The following is a 27663-nucleotide window of genomic DNA, read 5'->3' on the forward strand; positions in this document are numbered from 1 at the left end:
TGTGAATGATAAATTTGTATGTAAATTCATCAACAAGTTTTTTCGACTAAGGACTGTAGTCCGTGACGCAACATTTATACGCGACCTTATAAGAAATGGTTAAGCCGTTAGCTAAAAAAGCAGCATCAGTATTCTTTGCAGTACTGGTCACCATGCTGCTGGTAGTTTTAATACTTTAGAGATTGTTTCCTATTTTATCAAGTCCGCCAATCGTACGCAGTTGGAAGAATCAAGAAAAATTACGAAAGAGGTGCTGGATGTAATGGTGAGCGACGAAGCGACGCAAACAGATTAGGTTTCCCCTTTCTTTTATTGATTTTTCCCCACCCTCTTTTTTTATCGCGTGCCAAAAGGCAGCGTTGTAAAATCATCTAACATGATGCGCTTGTCGTAAACAAGCTTCAATTTTTTAGCCAACTGAACAGTATTAATTTCTTGGGTTTTTCCATTTCGTTTGATGTATTCTGGATATACAACCTGCACATGCCCATCCACACCATCCAGTAACCGCTTCAGCTGGTTAAAATCCAAGGCTTTTCCAGTCCGCGTCAGCTCCTTCGTGACCGAGTCCCAATCCAGAATATCTTCCGTAAATCCGTTCTGCATCATCCCTTTCACTTTCAACTCAATGCGCCCCGTATTGGTTTCGTAGCTGTACACTTTTGGACCACACGAAACAAATTTGACGATATGATTCTCGCCAGCTTCTAGCTGGTTATCCCAGTCCCCAAGAATACTGCCGGTATCAGGAAGCCAGTCGCCAGGTCGGTGAATGAATATGACGGAATCCGTGTCGTAGTACAGGAGGCGCTCGCCCAACTTTTCCATGAGGGATAACAGTATAAGTCGCGCATGGCTGGTGGTGAAGGCGGCAATGACAACATTCGTACCGTTGCTACCTTCATTGTAGTCATCCACTTTCGAGTGTGTTACCATTAGACACGTTGGGCTTACGCCATACACATCATGTATTTCAATAGCTTTTGAACGACACAGATCAGAATACCGTTTGGGGTCGTAGACAAACTCCGTTGAGTTCATATCGCAACTTTGACCGGTTTTACCCCAAAGACTGTTCACCACAATCTTGGTAGTGCTTTTCTTTCCAGCATCGAAAACCATAGCATCAGGATCCAAGGAAATGCCTTCGCGTTCTCTAACCGTCTGAATAAACTTGGTTTTCTTTTCATCGGAATCGCACCACGCAGGCCAACCACTGGCTTCCATTTTCACTTTTAAAAACTTGTCCATGTATGCCGCAAAGAGTTTGGTGTCAGACTGCGTCCAGTGCCACACTTCATACATTTCCACAACACGATACCCCACATCGATGGCATGATGTAGCTCGGGTGTCGCCCAAACCCTTCGAAACAGCGATCATCGTCTGTATGCGCACAACGGCTTGACGCTTTTTCCATTGCGCATTTTTTGCATAGAACAAACATAAGCTTGCCGTTTATTGTGGCCGGTAAGACTGGATACAGGCATTGATTCGGAGCCGCTACTTTGCAGTAGACCAGTCCAAAATAATCTTTGGCATCCTTGAAATTGGATACGATTACTTCAGGATGGCCGACCGGGTATGCCTTAGTCTTGTTCACGAATGGGTACAAGCTAACAACGTCATAGTGCCTAATTTCTTCGTCATCCTTCACTTGGTAGTACAAACGACTAGCATTCGTCCTGCCTCCTTTGAAGGCGTCACGAGGATTCATTGGCTCACGAATGTTCATATTCAGCAGAAATGCGGCAATATCGGGATCTTGTCGTTCTTTGAGCCACTCACAACTCCATTTCACCTCTACAGTGTAGCCCTGACTTTCAAGGAAGCGTTCGCGTTCCTGGAACTCTTCGTAAACTTCGCGCATTTTCTTTTGGAGTATGGTACAACATCGTTTTCTTCAGTACAGAAAGGATGTCCATGGAAGACGCAGCCGTTATACTCGTAAACGGTTTGTGTCTCCTTGTCAAAACCGTCTACAAAGTATCGCCCAATTTTAACTTCTTTGCCGTTCCGACCATGTCGTATACGACCGTTTGCGCTCATGTTTTCCCATTCCAGCCATTGTGTGGCTTGAATGCTAGTCCGTCGGTTTCTGTGCGGTCCGTGACTGGATAACGCGGCAACTTTGTTCTCGGGAAGGTGAAACATTCTCCAGTACCGGTAGCAGGCCGAAGGCATGGTCATGCTTTCCATTGGATTCAGCGACGTCAGAGCTTGGTAATCGCTGATAAACTTCAGCGCACACACACGCAAAACCGTAACATCGTTCGAGCAGTATGTCATCATCTGCTCGCGAAAATTGAACACCCCATTGGCGGCCGCTTTAGCTTCAGCGTGCCACTTTAGAAATTCTTCTTTTTGCTTTTTTCGCATTCCATCAATCATGTACTGTTCCGGCTCGGGCCAGGGCAAATCGGTTTTATCCCAATTTTCAGGCTTATTAAATCGATGTGGGAAGTCGCCTTTCTGCACTTCGATTTCCAAGCCAACTATGGTAACTGGCTCAACTTCAAAGCCAGAAAGTTGAGTGTATCACGTGAACGGATCCCCAGTTTGCGGTACCGTAATTCCAACAACTGCGTCCCACGCTTGATGACCTCCACTCCTTTCAAACCATTGTCCAACATGTACTTTAGGACAAAATGTCCATCGTAGCCACGAAAATTGTGTGCTATGATAGTAAATCCCCGATGCTTTTCTTGAAACAGCCAGCGCCCAAATGCCTCATCAACTTCCGTATTCATCGGCTGACCATCTTCCGGAAAACGTACTTCCGAACCATCAGCATATTGCGCAACGATGCATGTGGGCACATGACCATTCACTGGATCGTTGTAGGTTTCGTAATCGAAGAAAATGTATTTCATTTCTTCTTGCTGCCATGGTGGCGGTGCCTTGAGCGGTTTTATGTAGCACAAATGCGTAGCTTGAAGAAAAAACCATTGCACGTGTTGCAATAAATTTCTCCGCACTGGTGTTTTACGTTTTGCCACGACTGGAAAGATTTACAAAAACACCGCATGCCTGGCAGATGAACATTTGCTCGCAATAATTCTTTCCATTTTTCCTTTTCTTCTTATGGATATCGAAACACTGTTGGTTGTGGAACCGACGGCTGCATTCAGTGCAGGAGATTGGGTTGTCCACCAGACAATCGCTCTTGTTGCGGTAGCACGACCTACATTTCCCCTCGCAACGATGACGTTCTTTATGATGATACGGTCGATCGCAATCATTGCAGAAGTAGGAGAGCAGTAAAAGCCTGTCGCGGTTGTGACCAGGTCAAAATGCTCATTGTCCAGCAACAAAAAAATCTCCTGCATATCATGGGTTTTACGCTCGGGTACCCGTGCAATAATCATATCGCCTTGATTGGCCGATATAACTTTAATTTGAAACTCGGGAAATTCATTTTCCTGTAGCACGCCTAAGACATCAAGGTCGCAGTAATGGCCGGGTTGCAGATCGCAGTTATTCATTATCTTGGCGGCCTCCGCTTCCAAGTTGTGAGTGCGGTTAGCGCGAATATAATTGTACCATTTATTTTTATGCTGCGGAACTTCAAGGTCATGCGTCAGGCGAAATTTCCCCAGGAACAATGCGGCGGGTAAGCACAAGTTATTCCCTACACGAACGCTTACAATGGATTTCTTGAAACGATTTCTGTCATGCTTAACGTGCTGATGCCTGAGGAACCAGGATCCACCAGCCGGCATGATAGAACGCCAAATCCGTATGGTGAAAGAATCGTCAATCACCAACTTCTGGCCGGAGTTCAGAAGCTCAATACGATGCATAAAAGCGGGTATGCTAAAGTCAGAGAGCTTTCGCATGGTTAAATAAAACGCTCTTTCAAGCCCATCCGATTTAAGAGCCACAACAACGCGGTCCGTCGGGGCAAATTCTTTAAAACACAAATCCATTATGACGCGCAAGATTTCCGGCATGATGAGCATGGTTTCTTCTTTTGCAAATATTCGCGGTAGCGAGGCTATCTGGACACGGTATTTCTGTTCAGTGCTGTTGAATGTTTTGAAAACGCGTTCCGACTCTTTGACCAACTGGAATAGACCTGAGAAATCGGGCAGCGATTCATCACGGACCGCTTTTCCACCAGCTTGCGGCACTTGAGGATCTTCATACTGCCAGTCGTCCAGTTGCGCAAGAGCAAGAGCGGCAGCTAAAGATCCGGGGCTCAACTGATCAGCCTGATCCAGATGCAGCAAAGCCGTTGCTAGAGTCTGTTCATTGAACTCATTGGGATTAGCAAGCATGTGATCAAAAGCTGCTTGATCTTCAACGGTTAACTGGTACGCATCGTTAGCTTGCTGCTGCTGCTCATCATCAACATCCATCCACGGCTCACTGAGTATGGCCGCAATAGCCGCATGATCAGATGCAGACAACTCATAAGTCATTTTTTTCGCCAGATGTGAGGGATTAAAATGAAGAAAAATCTCGTGCCGCGCGGGTTTTATACACGAGCTGAATTACTGCAGCGTGTGCTTATTGGTCTGATGTTTTCTGTAATGCGATGCAATTGGTTAACAGTGTTTAAGCCACACCTTTGGGCGTTCCAGTGGGCGCGAGTGGATACTTACCGGCGCTAGCAGCGCCGGTAAGTAACCGCTCGGCCTTTTTTTCGACATGTTTGAACGTGAAAAACTAACGAAAAAGAACCACGTTGTATTATTTCCAACAACAACCATCTCCATCGAAAACAGTCTACACCATTACCACAACACTGTAATTCCACTAATACTGTAACCATTATCCCACGGTATGCGGTATCAAATGAGAGGTATGAAAACTGTACTGCCGTTATCCCATGGTATGTATTGTATGTAAAAACAAAACCATAAAAAAGAAAAGCACTACGACATTTTAGTTTTGGGTGTTCACCTCAGTCTCTTGCTTCTTGGTAGGCGGTTCGTCGTTGTCGTCGTCGTCTTCCGAATGCTTCCGTTTGTTGCCACCTACGACAGTCTCCGCAGGCTCAGTGCTGTTCAGGTATTCTTCCAAGTCAATGTCTCCGACCAGGAGAGTGTCGTCCAGTTCCTCTTCGGCTTCGGTCTCCGGAACCGCGTCGTCGATTTCTCCTTCTTCAGCTTCAGTCGCCGGCTCACTCTCCAACGTGTCATCCGCAAGAACGTGTTCACCTTCTTCTTCGTTTTCGTCACCCACGTCGCTTTCAGCTTCATCCGACGGATCGCCCTCGAAGAAACCCGAGTCAAGCGAGTTGTCCGGGGCGCCAGCAATGCGTTCGTAGTAAAAGTCGTGCAGCCGCTTCTACAAACGCCATGCATTGAATATAAGTTAAACTATGCACAGAAAAATACATCAACGGTGAGGGTTCTTACCATAAAATCAGTTAGACGGAGAAACAAGAGGAGGACGCCAGCATTGCGGGTGTAACGCTGAAGATCGAACCACATATTCTTGGCCCGCTGGTAGTAAGTGTAGTAGGTGTGGATCTGGTCAAACTCAGTACGTGAAGCCCAGTCCGAAATCAAATCGTTGGCTTGCTCTAAAAGGTTAAGCATGTTATAAGTATTGGATTAGACGAACACGGAAATCTTCACGAAAATTCAGTGGCTCACCAATGTACTGTGCAAGTAGTGGAAATTCGTCAGGCAAATCCGGAGTGGGAACAATGAGCCGATAGTAGAAATCGTGAAGTTGTTTCTACATGGAAAATTTTAAAATTAGCGATAAATCGTAAACCAAAGTCAAAGGAGAATTGAGAAGTGCAAATTTAGGTGAAGAATAAGATTTACAGCTGAAATACAGTGGATGCTTACCAGAAATTCAGCGATATGGAGAAACAAGACGAGAGCATCATAATGGCGGATGTAGTGAGCAAGGTCAATCCACAACGCATAGGCTAGGTTGAAGTAGCCAGAATAACGCCGGATTCTGCGGCAGTGGTTGAGAGCCAACCAATCCGAAAACAATTCATTTGCGATCTCTATAAGAAGCCGAGGTTTTCTTTTGGCATTCGAGTAATAACCATGTTATAAAGAGCCTCAATCTAACTATGAAAGGTCACCATTGCTAATATTAGAAAATTAAATTTGACAGCTTTTGTAAATAAATAAGTTAGCAGTGCATACTGTTTGAACTTACCGGTGTACTCTTCAAGCAGTGGAAACTCGTCAGGAAAATCAGGAATAGCCATGGGAGATGCTGAAGATCCAGTTCCAGTGGTGTGTAAAAGAAAACTGTCCGAATGATTTGATTTTGTGCTAGAGAAATCGACTTATATCCTCTGGCTTGGAACTCAACATTTTTCCTGGTGCGGAGCCATTGGCTGTAGGTGATTTGTAAACTCCCACTACCCTTGACCAGACTGATGTGGTCCGAAGCAGAGAGTTTTTGGTCTGGTGGACACTGGTTCTCTAACGATGTGGGTTGGGCTGTATGATACGTGGAGCTACCAAGGAAAATTCCTTATGACCCATTCGGTAAAAGGGCCGAGGAGAACTATTGTAAGAATCCGGAAAAACCGTTTTTAAACAATGGAAGTCGCGACGGAATCCGGCTCCCAAATATCAAGGTACCAGACCAAATCAAAAGAACGTGTAACCCAGATAAACAGGATTATGTCGGTAGCAACACAATGCAATCTTAGTCAGTGTCGCGACAAATCCGGGATATTAGCTAGGCATCAGGGCAAATGGATAGGAGAACGACAGCCATTATACCAAAATTCTCAAACAATAGAAATCAGGTCGCTGACGCGACTTATTCAGGATCTAAGATACGGATGCAGGGTAAATCAAATCGTCGCTTGACCCAGAAAAACAAGAACATAATGGCTCTTATCCGGGTCGCGAGACGGATTACTGTTTATTGCTTGCGCTCTAACCTCTTGTCATAGGTCTCCTCTCAACTTTCCTTTACTTCAACGCATACCAAAATTCCACAAAACTTGTCTTTTCTCTTAACATTTGTACTAAGAAACTCAGCCGTATGCTTCGTGCCTTGATGGTTAAAAGTTTTCCCTTACACGTATGTACGGAAACAGTAAGGTTTAGTCTTACGAAGGAGAAAGAGCCTTAACCAGACCGACTGTAAGGAAACAAAAGGCAAGTACGGTGAAAAATCTGGAAACCAAATTTTTGCTAATATAAACCAACTGCAGCCACAGTTAAACCATCAGTTGCTTGAGCAGTAGTTTTGGACGCTTCTTGGATCTTTTACTGTTACCTTATAACAGCACTGTAGATTTAGTAAGCTTGAGTTAACGAGTGACCTTTACATAATGTCTTCCCGAGCAGATTCAGTAGCATCTACCGGATCTTCTTCATCCTCATTGTCCTACGCATCATCCACTTCCTCCGATGGCGTGTATCGCCCATACAACTTGGTGGATCCTGGTTGCCCGTTTGCTAACGCTTGCCTGGAGATCGACCAGTTTTTTCATGTGTTCACTCGCACGCCAACGACTGCAGAGCTGGCTGCCATCTCCAATAGAGCATTCGGTAAGATAATTTTCCAATTGATTTTTTTGTCTATTATTGCAACAAAATTAAATTAAACAGAAATTGCTACCCGTATACGCCGTGATATGCTGGCCCGACGTCCAAACGTAAGCGCCATGGATAATCTTCCGGATGCCTGGGTGCATGCTATCCATCTGGCTAATATGATTTTGGTAAGTTCCACGATAGTTTTGGTTTAGTTTATTGCCCCGTCTTCAAAGAAGTGATATATTTTGTTAGCAAAAATATATTAGACGCATTCTTTCTATAGTATAGTTTTCTACCATTTATAGGGAGACATTCAGTTTTTCCATGACGCCCGTCTTATTTCTTTGGTTGGTCCGTATGGCCCTTGCGCCGCCTACAATTCAGTCTACCAGTTTGGCGTGACCGGCACCGTGCCGTACATTGGTGAGAATACCTTACCCACCTTGCAGCTTTACGCACCGCCAAATCCACCACCACCACAACCACCTACTGGCTTCTACACTCCAGCCAACGACTATCCTCCAGACAACACCCGCCACATCTACACTCCAATCAACGACGGCTTCGTCTATACTGCCGCTTACGAGAACGTCTACTCTCCGTTGCCTGACGACCACGAGCAAGAGCTAGCATTTTCCTGCCACAACGTTCTCGCACACCGGAACCGACCCAGATGGTGGAGTACAGTCCCGCTTCTCCTGACATGTCAACTTTGAGCCATTACCTTACGGAGCCAGCACATACCTCTCGTTGGAATGTTGCCCGCGTTGCCCGGGATCGAATGCCTTCACCGACTCGCACACAGCCTTTCAATTTGATTCGCTTGACGTCACCATCTTCTGCCAGCAGTCCATACCGCTCACGTCTTTTGGATGCGCCACGAGGTGGACGCCGCCGCTCTTCAACTCCACCGTCACCCACAATGCCTTCCACGTCTGATGCTTTTACTACACCGACACGCAATCCATGCCGACCACGCTTTGTGAATGCACCGCAACGCCGCCGCCGCCCGCCAACACCGTTCCATTCAACGCCTCCTCGCGCATCAACGCCAGTACAAGACTATTCACCAGACGACCAGACCGCCGTTGAAAGAATCAATAGCCTTCTTTCCCAGCCTTTCATCCTTGACCAGATCAACCGCATCGCTAACTCACCCCGGGACCATTATCCGGAGGAAATTTACAGCCAGCCGACTACGCGAAAGCGCTCCACCGATTCGCCAAATGAATCAGACCCTCGCCGTCGCCGCTATAATTAACTTGCAATTTGCCTAATTTTTAATATTTCTTGTTTTTTAAAAATTGTTTTGCTTGTTAGGAATCCAGGACTTGAACTATTGGTCACTGTCTTGTGTCTTTGTGGTAGAGGTTTAGCCTGGAACTAATGTTGTGGTATGTTGTACTACTGTTGTACTAATGTTGTACTAGCCAACTGTGTTATGTTGTAGTGGGTGGCGATTTGTATTAAACTACGTTAAACAGAGTGTGTGGTGCCATGTATTAAACTATGCTGACTAGCTTGTTTATAAGCACGAAGAAGCTCTGTCTAGCTTAGTCATTAAATCAAGTTTTTAGTCTATCTGTATTGGTATAATTGTAACAATGATAGGTCCGGCTGTAGAGGTTAACATACTATTACATTTTGTACCCATTCATTAAGTAAAAGAATGTCACAATTAGCTCCGGTTAGCTTTCCACGAATACGGAACTATCGTATTGTTTTATGAGATGAGTGGCATCGTTCTTTGAATATTAAATGCTTTCAATCCGGGTTCAACGTGTTTGTAGTCTGGAGTTTATTGTATATCAAATTATACACTAGCGGTCTATGGGTCAATAAAACAAAAGCCTTTTATGAACATGAGCGGCGGTCTATGGGTCAATAAAACACTAGCGGTCTATGGGTCAATAATACTAGCGGTCTATGGGTAGCGGTCTATGCGGTCTATGTTGTTGCACTTCATTCTAAAGCGCTTTTTTGTGTTGCTGCGACAAGTCATTAAACCCGCATATCTCTTTTTTTTTTTTTAAACAAACAGTTTAATAGACCGACAACTGATTTCATTCAGAGTTCACATCAAGAAGTTATTGTTAGACATATTGTTATTGTTAACATATTCTTAACAACATTGTACCCATCAACCGCAAGTTGCATAAAAGCATCATTAGCAAAATGGTTTAGCTTAGTTAACAGCATAAAGAAGAGAAAACAATTCATCAGTCTAAGTAATAACCAAATGCGTTCAACCAGCCCTCCACTGCCGTCATACCAGCTGTGTCCTCCATTGCATTGTTGTCCAATGAATACTGAGTAGACGTAAATGGCGGCTCGAAATCATCTTCGTCCATGTCTCCTAAGAATCCGTCGTCCATTTCATTACCGCCGTCTTCATCATTGTCCTCCATGTCGGTATCCTGGCCTCCGTCCAAAACGACCGCTCCACCCCCATTATCCGACTCAAAGCAAAGCGTTCTCATACCTTCGTCGTCCGAACTGTCAGAGTCATCCAAAGTAATGACGGGCGGCTCTTCTTTGTCTTCAATGATGATAGGATTTTCGGCACTGCCAAGTGGATCGTCTTTCACGGTAATCACGGTTTGAGTATTCGGGAAAGTAAACTTCTGCGGGATGAGAATTCCGTTATTCATAGGCAAAGGCACCTTGAAGTGTGAAGACGGTGGAGTAGGAATAGTGGGAGGGACAGGTAGTGTGTCTTCAATGGTCGTACCGTCAGCGAACGTTGCCTGGAATGTAATAATACCCTTGGAAACAATGGCGGTCTGGCTAACAGGAAACTCCATATGCATAGTAGCCGGATGGTCAGCAGTGACAGACACTGCCAATGGTGGAGTAGGCTGAGGTTGCTCAGTGATGACAGCCGCTGGCAATGGTGGAGTAGGCTGAGGTTGCTCAGTGATGACAGACACTGCCAATGGTGGAGTAGGCTGAGGTGGCTCAGTGATGACAGCCGCCGGCAAAGGTGGAGTAGGCTGAGCTGGCTCAGAGAAGACATGTGGCGATGGTTGGGGGGTGGGCTCCCGCTGCCGGGTGAAATCGTAACCGCCAAAGTCCGGGGTTGGAGAACGGCTTGACGGTGGAGAGGGTGTTGGTGATTGGATTACACGCTTAGCTGGGTTCTGCTTCTTCTTCTTCGGCTTGGCCTTGGAAGTGGATGGCTTCACTGATGATGAAGACTTGGCCTTCAGCTTCTCTTTCTTCTTTCGGTCACGCTCCACACTGCCTGCCATTATGATGGGGACCGTATCCAGTTGTAAGTTGGTACGACGCGGATCGGGAACAATGTCACAACTCAAGAAGGCAACCGACCACTAAACACATTATACAGATGTAACATTATTTTTGTGAAATTAAATAAAAATCAATATACCTCCAACCGGTTGACCGCATGTTGCAAACGGTCTACCTCCTTTCCCGGCTTACTCCATCTACAGCTTTCGACAAACTTCTTGACACTTGCACACAGATCTAATAAATTAAATTTTCATTGTTAAAGTTCAAACCTTTTAACAAATAATAACGAAAACGTACCGATATTATACTGGGCACACTCCCGTTGCTCTTGCTCCGAAAAACCATCCCACTGGGTTTTCAACCCCTTGATTATAGCTACAAATATTTTTCTCTTAGAACAATACTATTAGATAATTTCGATAATAAAAAAATTAAAAAATTATAAAGATTTTTAAAAAAAAATGGATAAGACTTACCACATTGCTGGCGGCACCACTCCTGATAATCCGCAAGATACTTGAAGGGAGCCATGGAGCAAAAGATAAACTGAACTAACTGAAAATATGAGGGGATCCAGGCAGGTATTCCAAGGTAAGTGGATAGGATTAAAAAAACTTTGGAATGAAAAAAATTTGCTTGGCCGCTGAGGTTTTATACTCAAAAAAAGTGTAGGTTTCAAACCTCAAAATTTAAAACAACGTATTAACTATTGTTTTAATTACTTGTACTACGCCACCCGTTAACTGAACTCTGTTGACCAGACTAAAAATTGACGTTTAGACTAGTAACCAACCGTAACGTTTCACTGAACAATACCACCATTACTTGTATTACCGAAAGTAACTGGAACGTGCTAATATCAGAGAGAAACCTACGTGGGCGTACTGCAGTTTCCAATCAACCAGTAAAAATCGTTCCTAAAACAATGAGTGACTGAAACGCGCTAATATCAGAGAGAAACCTTTGGGGTCGTACTTCAGTTTGGAATCAACCAGTAAAAACCGTTCCAAAAACAATGAGTGACTGAAACGCGCTAATATCAGAGAGAACTCATGTGGGCGGGCTTAAACTAATACATCCATACTGATACAACAACCATCTAAAATACACAGACTTGAAATTGGGCATCGGCTTCACGCGCACACACCGAGAGGGCGCGCGTGGTCTCGCTTCGCTCGGACCACTGTGTTACGTCACTAGCTATCTTATTAACCCGGATACTAATGAAATCTATGTTCATAAAAGGCTTTTGTTTTATTGACCCATAGACCGCTAGTGTATAATTTGATATACAATAAACTCCAGACTACAAACACGTTGAACCCGGATTGAAAGCATTTAATATTCAAAGAACGATGCCACTCATCTCATAAAACAATACGATAGTTCCGTATTCGTGGAAAGCTAACCGGAGCTAATTGTGACATTCTTTTACTTAATGAATGGGTACAAAATGTAATAGTATGTTAACCTCTACAGCCGGACCTATCATTGTTACAATTATACCAATACAGATAGACTAAAAACTTGATTTAATGACTAAGCTAGACAGAGCTTCTTCGTGCTTATAAACAAGCTAGTCAGCATAGTTTAATACATGGCACCACACACTCTGTTTAACGTAGTTTAATACAAATCGCCACCCACTACAACATAACACAGTTGGCTAGTACAACATTAGTACAACAGTAGTACAACATACCACAACATTAGTTCCAGGCTAAACCTCTACCACAAAGACACAAGACAGTGACCAATAGTTCAAGTCTAATACTCCAAGTAATGCTGTACTTGGAGACAACGAATCCGACCCATACGATAATCTTACAGTATAACTAGGGGTTGGGCTAAACGGTGATGAACCAATAGCTGGCGAGCGCACTGTACTAGGGGTTTTGCCTTGAGTTGTCACGCCTGATAGATACTATATAAACCCTAGCATTTCAGTTCGGTTGTTCAGTTGGTAGCCAAAATGGATATGACACAGATGAGCAATCGCTTCGAGAGTTTTGAAAACTGGGCGGATCAGTCCCTTGCCCCTGAAGAACTGGCAAGCCAAGGGTTCTTTTATCAAGGGCAGCATGACGAAATCCAATGCGCATACTGTGGCCTTATTATGGGTGACTGGGTGAACTCACGGTATAAACCATACTACCGACACCGTTTAGCACGTCCAGACTGTGTTAGGGCTAAGGAGGGTTCCGAATCAAGAAAACACATTCCGCACTCACCGGCAATGAAAGACTACAAGACACGCTTTGCTACTTATGCTGAATGGCCTGTTAACAAACACCAGCATCCCAGGGATATGGCTGCAGCCGGCTTTTATTATGAAGGCCGGGATGACTGTGTACGCTGCTTTCACTGTGGTGGTGCACTTTATGCTTGGGACAAAGATGATGTTCCGTGGGAAGAGCACGCTTGGACTTACCCGAAATGTCCGTATCTTGTACAAACAAAGGGCTCAGCATTCATCATCGATGTTCGTAAAAAACGCCAAGAAGCCGAAACAACATGTTGTGGACTAACGCGAAAAGCTGCAGCACCTACAACTTCCGAAGACCCCAAAGAGAAATTACGCTGTAAAGTATGCTATGAAAGTGATTCGGAAATCATGTTCAGACCATGCGGTCATTTAGTTTGCTGTGCGAAATGTTCAAGCAGGCTGCTGATGTGTCCGATTTGTCGGGGTGTCATTTTTCATAAGTGCTGGGCTTTCTTCTGTTAGTTTTACTGTCTGTATCATGCATGTTCATTCATGTTCATAGAAAAAGAGGGTGGGGAAAAATAAACCAAAGAAAGGGGAACAACCGGTTCAAACCGGCTCCAAACCGGTTCGACTGAAAACCGGACCGAAACCGAGCCGAACCGGACCGAAACCGAGTTGACCGTAAACTAGCGCTATATCTTCTAAAATTCCAAAAAGTTAAATCCATTCCGGTGTACCAAAAGTCTCATTATGGACCGATCTCTTTCTAATTCTGCCCGTAAATGCACCTGGGCATAAAGATCGTTTTTAAACCGACCTACTGCTCGAAAATGTTTTTCGAATTTAAAAATGAATTTCAAAAATTTAAAAATTCATTTCAAAATTTGAAAAAAATGCTTAAAGTCCGGATCGGTGTTAAAACGTTATTCATGACCGTGTGCATTTATATACAAGATTTAAAGGAGATCGGTCCATAATGAGACTTTTGGTACACTGAAATACATTTAAACATTTTGGAATTTCTAAGATCCATAACTCCCGAACCGGATGTCGCGCGCACAAACGGTTTTCTCGCCCGTGTATACAAATCATCTGGCTACAAAATGTCATTAAATAAAACAAAAATGTGTTTGGGAGTGCGCGAAAGTGAAAGATTTCGTTCAAGTACACGAATTTGTTACCTTGTTACTGGCCCACTTCCAATAACACTGAAAACTATGAAACAAGACGTTTCGGCTGCTAACGGTTAGAGGTATTGCATAGATCACGTTAGCATCACACAGTCGATTCTACGAACCATACAGGCATCGCAGTGCGCTTCCATTACAAGAGTAATTATTTTGGACAAAACGGAAAGAATTCCCAAAGTAAGTTACAAACACGTTTGTTCTTTTTTGCAACGACACAATATTTAAAGAGTGAAACACATTAGATGGAACCATACACATGTATTACAATATGTTTTCTTCGCTAGGGATTCATAAGACTTACCTAAATTTAACGCTTTGACTTCCGCCGGGTCATCCAATTCGTCGAGGTTTTTCTACGTTTCGAATCGGCTTACAGAATTCAAATCTGCAGACAGATTCAAATCTAAAATCAAAAGCTCAAGCTGTGCGCAGGTGTAGAGTGTAGGTAAGCTTGAAAACTCATGCCCTGATCTTCGCACGAAACATCAGCTTTCAGGAACGAATGGTTGTTTGTGCAGTACGCTAACACAATAATTCCCAAATACATATCGTAAATGATAGACAAAAAAAGCAAGATATTTGTAACAACAAAATCTTTCGAATGCTGGGCTAACACAAAAACGAAGTTGACGTCAATAGTTGTAACACACTTCACTGCGAATTCAGACAGCGTCTTCTAAGCGATTCCACCTGCTTGTGTTAAGGTATATTCATAATGCGTGTAGCGCATACAAATACAGAAACTTGCAACAGACAAAACTTCGAAATATATATTTACAAACGTGTATGCGGGATACATGTCAAAAGTCTGCTCTGTTAAATGTCTGCGCATACTCCGCGAAGTCCGTCGTAATCATTCATGCTTTCACACATATCAATATACTAGCGGCGGTGCCGCGATGACGTAGAATCGGTCAGCCGGCTCGGAAATCGAGATTAGAATATTTACAACAAAAATTTTTAGCATTTCTTTTCAGGGCCAATGTTAATTAACGCGCTTAAAAACAAAAGCCATTTTATCTTGCCGGCGTCCCTATTGAAGTACGATCGATGTCCATCCCGCACTCCAGATGTTACAAATTGTAGCATGTTGGTTTTTTTTTGATAATTCGGAAAAGGACACTATTAACAAAATTTTCAGCAATAATTTTTGGACTACTAGAGTACAAATAATGCATTTCTTAACTGGGGAGTGGAGAGTAATAATAACACAGGATTACAGTAATCAAAACTAACCAGGGCACATTTTCCGGGTCCAAATTTACAAAATTCTGATCTTTGGCATAAACATAGTATACCATCGTAATATACCTAAAAAAATAATTTCAGCTGCTGACGCTCAAAGGGCGTGGCCAAACAAAATTATTAAGAAAGTCGATAATATTTGTTGAATGGGCGCCGATCCGCGCTCTGATAGGTAGACAGCACCAGCAATCTACGGAAACTTTGACTTCTGACGCCTGTTGCTCATATCACAACGTCTCGCAGAAAAACTCGAAATCGGCCAATCAGTTCGCGGATCCAACATTCAGTAGTTAACTCAATCAACTGTACAAGGAATACCTACGTCCATTGCGCCTAAATCGCCAGCAACGGAATCGAACAGAGCATGCTCGCTTGCGCAGTATACGTTGAAACGAAGTATCAACTAATTTGACAATGGCTAGCGGTCCGAATGGCGCCCAGTTCGGTTTGCAAAACGCCCTGCGCGACGCTCTTTGAAACACCATTTTCAGTCCGCAGGTATAAGTCGTTTGTTGCCTTGCCTACTTCCTACCAAAAGACGCAGAAGAGGGTAAAAGGGGATCAGACTTAACAAAATGCGTAAGGTGGTCGTCATTGGTCAGAGAAATTAGGGCAAATAAAGCATACTGTAAGTCTATAGAGATGGCAACGGCCGGCTAAACGGCTGACCTTACGGCTGACGGCCGGCTGAAGTCCTTAGCCGGCTAAGTCAACGCGGCTGAAAGTCTCAGCCGGCTTGAGCAGCCGGCTTGACGTCGGCTTCGCTTGCAAAAACCGTCAGCCGGCTGGCCAATAGCCGGCTAAGCCGTTGCCATCTCTACTGTAAGAGGAGAATCTACTGTACACACAGCAGCCGCCCATCCGCCGCCTACCTGGTTGACTCAAGCTCAAGCACAAATATCTTGATCTTCGCCAAAAGCGGCGATGGCACAGTGGCTGTGCTACGTCGATCACACTCGGTAGCCAGCGGTTCGATTCCGCTCCTCCGCCATTTTTCGGAACTTCCTCAACAGACAGGAATTCATCTGACCGCCCTCCCTCGCTGAAATCACCACGGACAGCCGACTTATGGCTGACAGACAGCCGACTTATGGCTGACTCTGTGATAATACAAGAACAAAGCAGCTGTAACAAATACTGCTCCAATAATAGACCAGTGTTTGCTTTGTTCCACTTCCTGCGTGCTTTGTTTCCCTGATTTCCCCATATACAGTATGGACGATTTCTTACCACTGCAAAAATTCGGCCCATTATTTTCTAATACGCATGCCCGCTTACTCCACCGCTATTCGTTCGTGTTGTGTCTGCATTCCCCCGGTATTCTGAATAACGAAATAAAATATGAAAACATAAGAAAAACTGAAATACCGGAGGAATACAAAAGAATACAGCCAGAGACGCAAGGCCGAGAATGTCGGTGCAATACGGGAATACAGGGCCTGCTGCTGCTGAGAGACACATCTCAGAAAACAAAATCATGGATCAGTTACGTATTGACGAATAAAGTAGTTAATTCGCAGATATAGCTAAAGCTTCGCCGTTTACACGGTGAAAGGTCAAAAGTGGCGTCAGGGTAGTGGAAGTATCCATTTTCTTAAAGAACGGCGTATTAGCGTGTCAGGGCGGGCTTATGATTCAGCCCTTCTCTCATTGGTTGGTTTTGGGTTTTTTCCTGTCTGGGCATTTCATGCGTTTTGATGGCTCTGTAAGGCAGCTGCGCTGCCTACAAAGACCAGTTGGTTTTTGGCTGGCGCGCAAGGCGCGGTGTGTGTTAGATTTCGGCATTAAAGCCTTCATCCGGGTTTGCTTTTGTTCCGCTGTCGATGGAGGATGCGCGCTTAGCCAGCGCCATCTGATAAGCGTTTCTTCTTAAAGATCTCAGCCTTCTTACTGTGGCAGCTCGCAGAAGTCAAACCACTCAAAATGTGCTTTGAATTGCTGGTGAGCCATGGAATATCTATCCGTGCGCTGACATATTCGTTCCAGATCACTGTCTAAGCAGGGCGCAATCCGAGGGAAACCGAGATACGGCGGAAAAAGGCGCCTATGGGGGAATCGAACCCCGGCTACGTCGTTAGATCCGCGTAGGCAGTACCACTGCACCACTGCACCACGGCGCAATACGTTGAAATCCTTTGAAAGACTTTATTGCTGTGCGTGAGCCGCTTCTCCGCTCACAACTGTATCAAAGAAGTGATCCTAATTACCTAATTATGGTCAATTCATCGTCAGCAGCAGCAGTGCCGGAATCGACCGTGACTATTTTTTGCGGTTGAAAAGCGTTGCGTTGCAAAGCATACTTGTTCGCTAGACGTTCTTAGAAGCCCCATACGGATGCAGTCATGCTGATTGTTGGGCTGACAAGAACAGCCGTCGGTACCGGCAGCATGACTCGTCCTACCAGCTTGCCAAAATTGGATTTAATACCTGGCAGAAACCTGCGGTTGCGGAACTAAATTACATCCTTAATCGGCAGCGACCACCACAAAACCCTTAAAGCACAATTTATGCTATAATATTAAGTTTACGCTTTAGCATTCAGGATACGGAACTATTGTGCTAGGTAATACAAGATTTTGTTTTGGACAATACCGCCAGATACGCGCCGTTGTTTGCCTTTAGCGTAACCAGAATTTTGAGCCTTAATCAGCCAGATACGCTCAATTACCCGCTTTAAATGTGCACAAACACAAAACGTTGATTTTGGTACCATTTTTTTATGTTAGCATTATAACTGCAGAATAGTTGTCTCTACGCAGCTTCTATAAAATGGGCCGTTTTCGTTATATTGCAGTGATCATTCCCTTGCTCGGTTTTGCGGCTTGTTGTGTCGACGAAGACCCTTATAAAGGGCTCCTGATTCAAGTCTTTAACACTACAACCGATCGGCGACCGCTCTTCTACGCACCGCAGGATCTTCTCTTGACATATTGGAATTCTGTTTGGGTGAGCGTGAAGAGAGATTCGAGCTGCCTGAACGTCTCAGCAGAAATTTATAGACAGGATCATGAGTATGTGAGTGATGATCCTAATCCTTTGCGAATCAGCGTTTCCAACGAAATTTCTTCCGAAGTGGGTGCTTCGTCCAGGATCTATCCCTTGAAGCTTAAATGGATTTTGGTTGGATATTCCACCGACGACTCCAATGGAACGATTACAACCACTGGTTGGCAGCCCATGGCCAGCAATCCACCGCCGATCACCCTGGGTATTTGCTGCCCACCGGACGTGCGGTGTAACGAAACATTGACCGACCTCCAAAACAACCCCAAAACGTTGGCGTCGCGTCTGTTTCTGGCCTTTGCACAAACCGCCCCGAGTGTTCGCTCTGCTCCGATGTGCATCGACACAAGACATCTTCCGTCCAACGCAATCGTCAACGCATCTGTGGAATGTCTCTCAACGGGACAAAACTACGTCTATATGCAACCCAGTGATTACGCAAATTTCACTAAAACACTCGTTGCATCAGCGGTTGAACAGATGATGGGCAAAAACGAGTTCGTCGACGAGGAGGAAATATATGGATTGGTCAGTGGAATATCGACAGTTTTCCCGTTTAACGCCACCACAACCGAAAACTTCACGGCGGATATGTGGGCGGAAACTATTTGGACGACTGAGCGGCCCGATTTAAAACTGCGCCGATTAGATGACGTTCTCAGCAGCCAGCGTGCTTGGGTGCGTGCGATAGTAGCGCGTCGAGAATGGGATCCCATTCCGGCACCAACGCCGATGTGGCATGCCTATCAAGAGGCGAAGTATGATAGCCGAATGGGCTTCATCGACGGAAAACTTGAACTGAAAACGTTGCCGATGTATCGTGTGAATCTGGAAATTATGCGTCAAAATACGTCGGTATGCAATGGTAACGTTTCATTTACGAGCACCAGTGCCGAATATACTGGTACGCGACGGGGGATTAGCGATGGAATCGTGTTTGATGACGGAACCGTAAAATGGGTTAATTGGCGCCACTCAGTTGTTGCAGAGGTTTACGACTTCGGCTTGCATTTTTGTCAAACAAACCGTACTCTGACAATCAAATGTCCGGTCGGCTCGTAGTCCTCCATGTCATCCTCTATCCAACCATCAATCCCATCGGGGACGTTGTTCCCCCCGGGCGGGTGGTAATCCTTCAGGGCATCCTTCAGCCAGCCATCAATCCATTCCGCCACTGCCGGTCGATTCGGCGGCTTGTGCAGAAGCAGGCCGTTCTCAAAAAGGTCCCACAGCTGCCGCTCCGTCTCCTCTCGCGACTGCCTGTTAAAGACGTACAGCCCTACAGCTGCTCGCAGATGATCATCCTGCATGCTACAGTCCTTAAAGATCACTCTGTCGGCGAGGGGCGAACACCTTTCGAGCAGATCCTTTATGCTGCGTATAAGATAGGTACAAGGGAAACCAGGATCGTCCAAACCAAGCCCAAAGCTGTTGCCGTGAATCACCAGCGCCTGGAGGCGGCCGGTGCCTGCTGAGGCTGATGATATGGTTGGTCTGATATGAATCTAGCATGCAAAGAACTACCACCCTGGTTGAGCGGCTGAGACATTTGAGCAATCCAGCCACCGACCAATACACATCGCGCGGATGGAACGACATTTCGGGGTACGCCGCATTCCCGGATAGGTGCACATCGGGAAAGTGTCCGTCCGTGGTGAGCAACGTGTACCATAAGGCACATACCCGCCGACAGCGAAAGCGCTGGATGGAGTTCAACGAGCGCAAGACCTCCAGCTGGAGCACCGGCGGAATCGGCACGCCGATACCGTTTTCCGGTGTCTCAGTGGCCATGTCATACAGCATCGCCGAGTCAGTTGGAGATGGGCTTGGGCTGGCGTTTTGCTGCTGCGCCCAGGCGTACACCTCTGCATGCAACCAACCATATAACTCATCCAAACAAGTGCAGCGTAAATAATTACGCAGATTCTTCATTGTAGTGAAGGTTTCTTAGGTTTCTTAGGTTCGCCACCAGGCCACATAACAACGCCACATGTTGTGACTAACCAGGCCACATTTTCCCCCTCCAAATTCATAAAATTCAACATGAGAATTTTTTTAATTTGGAGGGGGAAAATGTGCCCTGAAAGGATTGTTTGGTTTATCTCCATTGTTTTCGCAAATTACGCTCATTCAAATCAAAAATTACGCGCAAATAAAAATTTGATTTTTAATTTATTTTGATTTTTAAATGCAATTCATTTAATTCGTTTGGAAAACGGCCCAAAAGTACGAGTAACAGAATTTTTAACTCTACCGAGCAAAACTCTAATCTCTTTCTTAACTCAACGCTCGAAGCTCAAATCGCTTTTCTTGGACACAAGAAGCCATAAAAAAATCGAACCAAAACAAATTAAAAAGTCCAAAGAACACCTGCTTAAAAAAACTTTGTGGATAAATCAATGCACAGCATGCAGCAGAAACGCAATACTAAATGGAAATAAATGGCTAGCAGTGGGTAGAAATGACTTACGAGCTGGCGAAACTTCAGTGGATGGGCATCCTGGCGCTGCAAATATCGCAGCGTCACTGTCTGCTTGTGCGGAGCGAGCGAGATACACGAAACTTCAAATCGCCGCTCCACCTCCCGCTTGATGATCTCGGCCCGCGCTCAATGATGATCTCTCCTAACAAATGCGATCCATCGACGCGATACGCATCAGGCAGCCAATCAACCCGGACGACGAAGTCTTTTTCCAGCACACGACATCCCTCCCAATCCCTGTCCGAGGGCGGTGGGCGCACCTGGCCGCGGGGAACCAGCTCCTGGATGGTGTCGGGCAGCGACACTTGTACGCGTACAAAATCCTCATTATGGTAGTCTCTCAGGTCGACCATCTGTGCAGGGTACCAGATCCACGAACCATCGAGCGGACGGTGCAGTAATACTTGCACGGCGGCCGCTGGCACGAGCATTTCCTTGCTTCTGCTAGTGGTGAAGAGGAAGATACTTCTGTGCTTGACCAAATGCGCGCGCTGTCCAGCACATCGAAAATCAATGATGAGACCGCCTTTGGCTACGTCGATGACTTCACCGTGCTGCAGGAGTCCATCGACAAGGACGTCCACGGAGTTCCACGCGCTTACGGAGTGCTCATCGTCTCCGTATAGGTGCATGCTGCGTCACGCAGGCAGAGCGGTGGGGATCGCACTAGTCAGATTCCAAATCCCGGCGAAGTGAGTTACGATCTCAATTTACCGGACAACTTTGATTAAACAACTTTGGTGCAAATACAAAACCAAAAACTGAAAATACTGAAGATAACCAAATACTCGTACAAAAATGCCGACGAACCAAAACAGAAATGCGTGGCGTGCATTTCGACGCCAGAATCGAGCCTGCGCAGAGAGCACAAGTGCAGCGCATGTCGCACGTTCGCACATGCACGGTAGACGACCGCACATTTGGCGATCGGCCATTATTTATTACCAGGCGTTACTTTTTCAGCTGACTACAGAATATTCTTTTGCGAAGCATTTGCTTTCACCTTCATCTGTTTTTGAACGAACAATACCGTTTTTCAACGCTACCATCTATGCAGTTACGGTCTGCTGTGCGAGCTTGACGTTTTGTTTATATCTCTAATCGAATTTGACGCCGAAGTTGACGAAGTTATTATATTATGCAGTACTTGTTTTTAATCACTCAGATGAGCCGTAAGAGACGCCTGCCATCCTTCCAAGACGACCAAGTCCCAATCGTTCCAATAAGGAAAACCGAATTATCCAAAAGTCCGAGCGCAACAAAGTGTTAAGAAACTACCTCGTTTTGATAATATTATCGCAATCCAAGCTAGAGGTCGCAAACCGTATACGGTACGGTCAAACCGTAAGGAAGCGTATAAGAAACGACTACGGTAAATGATCTACCGTAGGTAACCGTAAGCCAACGTGGTTTCAAAACGTGGTTTCAACATTGGCAAACCTTACACGTTGCTGCCGTATACGGTATAAGGTACGACAAATCCGGTTATTGTTACCGTAATAGTCGCTCGTTGATAATAACAGCGATGTCGGAATGGATCGCTTCCTGTAGGCTATAATGATTGTCAAACCTACCGGTACCACTTAAACGTTGTTGCACGTTATCTGTCAATACCAGGACACATTCTGCGGTGTAGCAGTATTTCTCTTCGTTAGCGCAAGCCAGTAATACTTATCAGGTTTACAATGAGAACAGAGTTCATAAGTACAACAAAATATTTCCTTTAACTGCTCGGCGTCCTCCATGGTTACTTGAACGAGAACTGCGGTGCCTCTTTGGATTTCAATCAACAAGCGCTGACGAAGGAATTCGAGTGAGCGAAGTTCACCAGTAAGCTGCGTTAACCGTTTGCCGATTTGCTTCGCTAAAACAGATACCGACTTCCCCGCAGGGACCGAGCATTTCAAACGCGAGAGCAGCAAAAATGAATCTTTCCAGAATCTCGTACAACCTGGCTGTCTGACTTCCGCCTGCACAGTTGCGGGCAGTATGTATATCTTTGGGACGCCAAGACAATTCACGAAGAGGAACAACGTGTCAGGGCGGGCTTATGATTCAGCCTTTCTGTCGTTGGTTGGTTTTGGTTTTTTCCTGTCTGGGCATTTTCATGCGTTTTGATGGCCCTGTAAGGCAGCTGCGCTGCTTAGAGAGACCAGTTGGTTTTTGGCTTGCGCGCAAAGCGCGGTGTGTGTGAGATTTCGGCATTAAAGCCTTCATCCGGGTCTGCTTTTGTTCCGCTGTCGATGGACGATGCGCGCTTTGCCAGCGCCATCTGATAAACGCTTGGTGCCGTGGGAGAGAATCCACTCGCGTGCATACCATTTTTAACACGGTGGCTTTTCCCACGGTTGCTGGGCCGATAGCGTTTTCCAGAACGGGAGCGCCTTGCAGAGAAAATGATGTGCTGGTTAAGATGCGCAGTTTGGGATACTTTTCCAAAAAAAAAATTAGTCACGACTTCGTTATGAGCTTCTTTAGGTCCACAGCAAACGCAGAGTTCACATTTTGCTTCAACTGCGATCAGACAGATAGCCCAACACGTTCGATGATCATATCAGAAGACAACTTAAACATTATAGATCGTGGTTTTATAGATTATGTTTCATGGATGATTAACCTTAAAATTTGGGGAAGAAAATATTAAAGTGCCCGGTAATTCTCTGTACCTTTTAAGTCATAGTTTTTCCGGCTCGGTGGTGGTGAGACCACACCCGTTATATATCTAACGGTAATTTATCTACCCAGTAGTCTGAGTTATCGATTTTTAATTTGCGTGGGCGATACGAAGCACTACCACGTACAATCGAAGAATCACTGGCATCAACCAATCTATCGGCGTTTCTATGCCGCTGTCGCCCCGCCTTATCCGCCGCTCTTCCTTATCCAGTCCTGTCTGTCCTCCCCAATAATAATCTGCAGTTGTGCACATTATTTAAAACACCCGCTCTTTTGCGCGGCATAATCCGAGTGTTGTGGCTTCTCGTGTCTATGATTTCTACATCACCTAGCCCATTCTCTTTAAAAACGAAGAAATCCTCTTTGAATTTTGCCCTACAACTATATATAAGACTTTTTACCTCTCGTACAAATCCTGTTGGCGCCCGTTATAGTTCTTAGCATAGAAGTGACAATACAGTAGTAATAAATAAATTATTTCTGCCTCGATTTCGATTTCCTGTGGTAAAACGAAAATGCCGAATAAAAGTGTTTACACGGCTACAAATTTAACGTTATGGGAATCTCATCTGATTGAATTCCAACAACAATGGTTCCACCAATCCGCTATGAACTACTTTTACGTCACGGTGATGAACGTTTTTGCGGTGCTGGGCACTCTTGCCAACATGATAGTAAGGATTTCAGCTGGAAATATCGTAAAGCTGTTTTAATCAGAAGCTGCTTGTTTAGACGCATACTTCTATACCACGACTGCTATAATTTCTAGGTGATCGTCTCGCTACTCTTGCTTCCTGAACTGCACAAAATCGAATACGCTTTTGTTGGAAATTTAGCGGCTGCGGATATGCTGGTGACCGGAGTTGTTATTCCAGTGAACATACTAGGTAAAAGTAATAATCTGTATGCTTTTAAAATTTTTTCAATATTTATTCGAGAAAATTCAGGTATCTGTGACTTGTGAGCCAATTTGCCGCTGTAAAGTGTGGTGTAAAACCGTTAGAAATGAATCCAGTTGCAAGTGCATTTGTGTATAAAACTATTTAACTACAGCAACTCTTCGTGGTCCGACAATGTTCCGTGACCATCCGTGGTTCTGCGAACTGGGCGGCACCATCTGCGCGTCATCCTGTGCCGGGTCAATCTGGTGCATCATGGCCATCAGCGTCGAGAGGTAGGGCACTGCAACGGCAGTCTGGTAATCGACACTCGACCCAAATAGATTGTCTCAGCTATGCAAGATTCCCAAAACATCCACCGAACCCAACAACCGGAAGGCGTAATTGTATCCGGTAACTGCATGCTCTGCAGAGCTCCAAGCTGCATCATCGAGCATGCAGTGACATATACCACTAAATTACTAATTACCCTCATCCAGTATGGTTCACGTTCGCTTTATTTCCGGCCTAATGACAGGGAGAGCGCGTTGTTTCTGGTAATGATCATACTGGTTTATCTGCATGCGATACACAATTCGCAAGAAAAAAAAGGCGAGGTGTTAGTTCTGTGAATGGACGCAGACTATCCTAAAACGCTTCCAACTAGAACTGTGATATGCTCGTTTCCAGCTAACCGATCAAACCAGATAATATGAATACTTCGACTTCGCTCGCAGATTGGTCAGAAGGAACTTACGGCACAGCACTTCGATCACTTTTGTGTTATGATTTCCTATAATTATCCCTGAGATTTCCTAAAGTTAATTTTTATCACTTTTATGTGTTAAAAAAGTCTTCTATTCAACGTCTCGAACAGCCAAATCCACGATAAGCAGATAAATTTACCGAGAACAACAGGTGCGGACGCTGCACGTGCTTAAACCGCAAGAACATACAACAGTAGCACGTCATTTCGCCAACATTTGTCGGTCAGCGAACTGAATTCGCTGACCGAACAATCTGCTGGGCGACCAATAGCCGACCGACAATTCGCTTGTATACTAAACTGTTGACCGACGTTTTGTCGAATCATACTGTACTTCTGGAACAACAACTTGCGTTTCGGTTTTGTACGTTGGTTTTCGAGTTTTCTTAACACTTTGTTGTTTTTTCATAGGATTCTCTGATTTCTTAGGCTTCTTAATTTTCATGGGTTTCTCAACCCAGCAAAATGTCGTCAGCAAGTTGTCGGTGTTCACAAAAAGTCGTTTGCCCTTCCAACAAACGGTCGGGTCATTGTTTCGTCTGTCAGCTGTTTGACCAGTTTGCGAGCGAAGTCAAAGTACTGCATTTGGCTGCTGCAGCGTTGCACTCAGGCATTTTTTCGGTTTCTTATCTCAGGTATATCTGCATCTGCCACTATGCCGTGTACCGGAACATGTTCACCCCGCCCCGCGTCGCACTAATGATAATCTGCTTGTGGATTATTGCCCACAGCATCCATCTGCCAAATGTCCTCGGTTGGGGCCACACTAGTTACTCCGGTGACCTCTACCTGTGTACCGCCGAACTCGGTCTGTGGTCGTACTCGGTCTTCTACGGGATGAGCGCCATTCTCGTTCCCATCGGCATCAGCTTCTACGCGTACTTAAAGATCTATCTGCGAGTCCGTCGTAGTCGTGCTGGACGCCGCCATCTTACGGGCAACAAAAACCAAATGCCGACCAGCGCCGCCATTGGTAATTTCTAAGTTTTTTGAAAGCATTCACGTAAATACCCCGCCACCTGAGCACCGGTTTTCGACGTCCCGTAGATTTATCCTATTAACCTAAAAAGGTCTTGAATTTTTCTCAAAACTTATTTTGATTCTGTTTTTTAAATGAATGCCTTTTGTTTTATGCAGCTGTGAACATTTAGGATATTTAGTGGTATGCTTCTACAGATATTCAAGTTTGGTTGGACGTATTGATGACTTAGTCTTTAACATGTACAAATTTTTGTGCAATTTCTTCTTACTTTTGTTCTGATTACAAACGACTGACGTTAATGGTGACATTATAGGCGCGGATTCCGATCCAGTTAGCTATAACCCAAAGGCACAGGTCATCCACCCCAAGACGAGGGTCAGCGGTGTTCAAGGAGAAATGAAGCTGCTGCAGGCGCTTTTTAAAATGTTTACTATATTCCTGGCATCATGGCTGCTGATCGGTATTTTTTTTGTGGCGCCTGGGTTCATTTTCCCAAATGGTATTCCTACGTGGGGCTGATTTTAGCGCATGGCAGTAGCGCTACGAATTCCGTCGTGTACTTCTGGATGACCGATCTGATGCGAACCACCAAAAACGGTTATATCCGTCTATGGAGTCGGTTTCGACGCACACGCATTCAATCGCAGCCGTTCTGAGTTGAGAAGAAGAACATACGCTTCCATCCTGGGTAGATTTTCACTCATTTGATTATCCATTTCAATGTCACGTAGAGAAATTTCGATGTAACACAAAGAAAATTGTGTGTATATATACATGCATATTTTATACGGATGTTAGCGTTCTAACAATATTGCGAATTTGCGCTTTCTCTATGCTGTTGGTACTGTACTTAGTAGGATGTTGCCGCAAGTAAGGACTGCTTTACGTTTCCAGTACATACGTGATAAAGCAGTGCATTAAATTTCACGGACCTGTAGTTGAGAGTGAAAAACATTTCGCAGGTTTGTATGGAATATTAGGAGTACCTAAAACGACCTTTAATGGTATAATATTTTGGTTTGCTCAGCCATCGCACTCAGTTATCATTTCGTGAAACTATTTGGTGCGCATCCCGGTGTCATGGCTCACAAAGTTAAAATGCAGCTTTTAAAATTTCTTTCAGTTTACTAAGCTGTTAGGTGCCCGGGCGAGGTCTATCCGGGTAACGAAAAACACAAGACGGCGTTATTTCGAGCCGCTAAGTACTTCTGTCAGCAACTGCGCAGTACGCATTAAAACACAACATCCACTTTTCTTAGTCTTATATTTAAGTAAACAGCCAAAATAAAAACCAAACAGCCGTTCCGCTCGTAAACAGACAGAAAGGCGTTAAAGGTTAGCCAGCACCGCTGGTTGGAAGTGAGCCACGAGATGTTTGTCAACGCAGACCGTTCACGGTGCTCCGTTGGGATCATCGTTTCCAAACCGTTCGTTTAACACTAATGTTGTCAATGTGGTTAGCTTGGAGACATCAAAATTGGATGGGTTCGCCATGTTGCAC

The 27663-nt window shown here is 44.9% G+C and overlaps 5 protein-coding genes across 5 annotated transcripts; 2 read left to right on the forward strand and 3 right to left on the reverse strand.

Moving 5' to 3' along the window:
- Window positions 1-336: 336 nt before the first annotated feature.
- Window positions 337-1868, reverse strand: LOC129587417 (uncharacterized). The gene is made up of 2 exons (XM_055481155.1): window positions 1444-1868; window positions 337-1363 (listed from the first exon to the last, which is right to left on the reverse strand). Exons 1-2 carry the CDS (start codon window positions 1866-1868, stop codon window positions 337-339), a joined length of 1452 nt encoding a protein of 483 aa, XP_055337130.1.
- A 3020-nt stretch (window positions 1869-4888) lies between these two features.
- LOC129587418 (uncharacterized) lies at window positions 4889-6282 on the reverse strand. Its single transcript, XM_055481156.1, has 5 exons — window positions 6131-6282; window positions 5806-5972; window positions 5605-5689; window positions 5365-5531; window positions 4889-5293 (listed from the first exon to the last, which is right to left on the reverse strand). Exons 1-5 carry the CDS (start codon window positions 6180-6182, stop codon window positions 4889-4891), a joined length of 876 nt encoding a protein of 291 aa, XP_055337131.1. The 5' UTR covers window positions 6183-6282.
- Window positions 6283-7259: 977 nt separating this feature from the next.
- Window positions 7260-8192, forward strand: LOC129587419 (uncharacterized). Its single transcript, XM_055481157.1, has 3 exons — window positions 7260-7488; window positions 7549-7661; window positions 7782-8192. Exons 1-3 carry the CDS (start codon window positions 7269-7271, stop codon window positions 8190-8192), a joined length of 744 nt encoding a protein of 247 aa, XP_055337132.1. The 5' UTR covers window positions 7260-7268.
- Window positions 8193-9489: 1297 nt separating this feature from the next.
- Window positions 9490-11561, reverse strand: LOC129587584 (proteoglycan 4-like). The gene is made up of 4 exons (XM_055481392.1): window positions 11208-11561; window positions 11029-11106; window positions 10868-10965; window positions 9490-10808 (listed from the first exon to the last, which is right to left on the reverse strand). The coding sequence occupies exons 1-4, from the start codon at window positions 11260-11262 to the stop codon at window positions 9696-9698; spliced, it is 1344 nt and encodes a 447-aa protein (XP_055337367.1). The 5' UTR covers window positions 11263-11561; the 3' UTR covers window positions 9490-9695.
- A 12583-nt stretch (window positions 11562-24144) lies between these two features.
- Window positions 24145-26818, forward strand: LOC129587421 (alpha-1A adrenergic receptor-like). The gene is made up of 6 exons (XM_055481158.1): window positions 24145-24210; window positions 24306-24423; window positions 24590-24710; window positions 25816-26153; window positions 26476-26622; window positions 26688-26818. Exons 1-6 carry the CDS (start codon window positions 24145-24147, stop codon window positions 26816-26818), a joined length of 921 nt encoding a protein of 306 aa, XP_055337133.1.
- Window positions 26819-27663: the final 845 nt, after the last annotated feature.

Source organism: Paramacrobiotus metropolitanus, unplaced genomic scaffold (genome assembly GCF_019649055.1).
Source record: "Paramacrobiotus metropolitanus isolate TYO unplaced genomic scaffold, Prichtersi_v1.0 Parri_scaffold0000025, whole genome shotgun sequence".
NCBI lineage: Eukaryota > Metazoa > Tardigrada > Eutardigrada > Parachela > Macrobiotidae > Paramacrobiotus > Paramacrobiotus metropolitanus.

Coding starts and splice junctions, on each gene's coding strand:
- LOC129587417 (XM_055481155.1), bottom strand. CDS start 1,868: ATGCGCGAAGTTTACGAAGAGTTCCAGGAACGCGAACGCTTCCTTGAA. Junction 1,364..1,443: donor ACAATAAACGGCAAGCTTAT/GTTTGTTCTATG, acceptor GCTGTTTCGAAG/GGTTTGGGCGACACCCGAGC.
- LOC129587418 (XM_055481156.1), bottom strand. CDS start 6,182: ATGGCTATTCCTGATTTTCCTGACGAGTTTCCACTGCTTGAAGAGTAC. Junction 5,973..6,130: donor ACTGCTTGAAGAGTACACCG/GTAAGTTCAAAC, acceptor GGCTTCTTATAG/AGATCGCAAATGAATTGTTT. Junction 5,294..5,364: donor TCCGTCTAACTGATTTTATG/GTAAGAACCCTC, acceptor TGGCGTTTGTAG/AAGCGGCTGCACGACTTTTA.
- LOC129587419 (XM_055481157.1), top strand. CDS start 7,269: ATGTCTTCCCGAGCAGATTCAGTAGCATCTACCGGATCTTCTTCATCC. Junction 7,489..7,548: donor CATCTCCAATAGAGCATTCG/GTAAGATAATTT, acceptor TAAATTAAACAG/AAATTGCTACCCGTATACGC. Junction 7,662..7,781: donor ATCTGGCTAATATGATTTTG/GTAAGTTCCACG, acceptor TACCATTTATAG/GGAGACATTCAGTTTTTCCA.
- LOC129587584 (XM_055481392.1), bottom strand. CDS start 11,262: ATGGCTCCCTTCAAGTATCTTGCGGATTATCAGGAGTGGTGCCGCCAG. Junction 11,107..11,207: donor GTGGTGCCGCCAGCAATGTG/GTAAGTCTTATC, acceptor AAATATTTGTAG/CTATAATCAAGGGGTTGAAA. Junction 10,966..11,028: donor GTGTGCCCAGTATAATATCG/GTACGTTTTCGT, acceptor TTAATTTATTAG/ATCTGTGTGCAAGTGTCAAG.
- LOC129587421 (XM_055481158.1), top strand. CDS start 24,145: ATGAACTACTTTTACGTCACGGTGATGAACGTTTTTGCGGTGCTGGGC. Junction 24,711..25,815: donor ATGGCCATCAGCGTCGAGAG/GTAGGGCACTGC, acceptor TTCTTATCTCAG/GTATATCTGCATCTGCCACT. Junction 26,623..26,687: donor GGCATCATGGCTGCTGATCG/GTATTTTTTTTG, acceptor GGCTGATTTTAG/CGCATGGCAGTAGCGCTACG.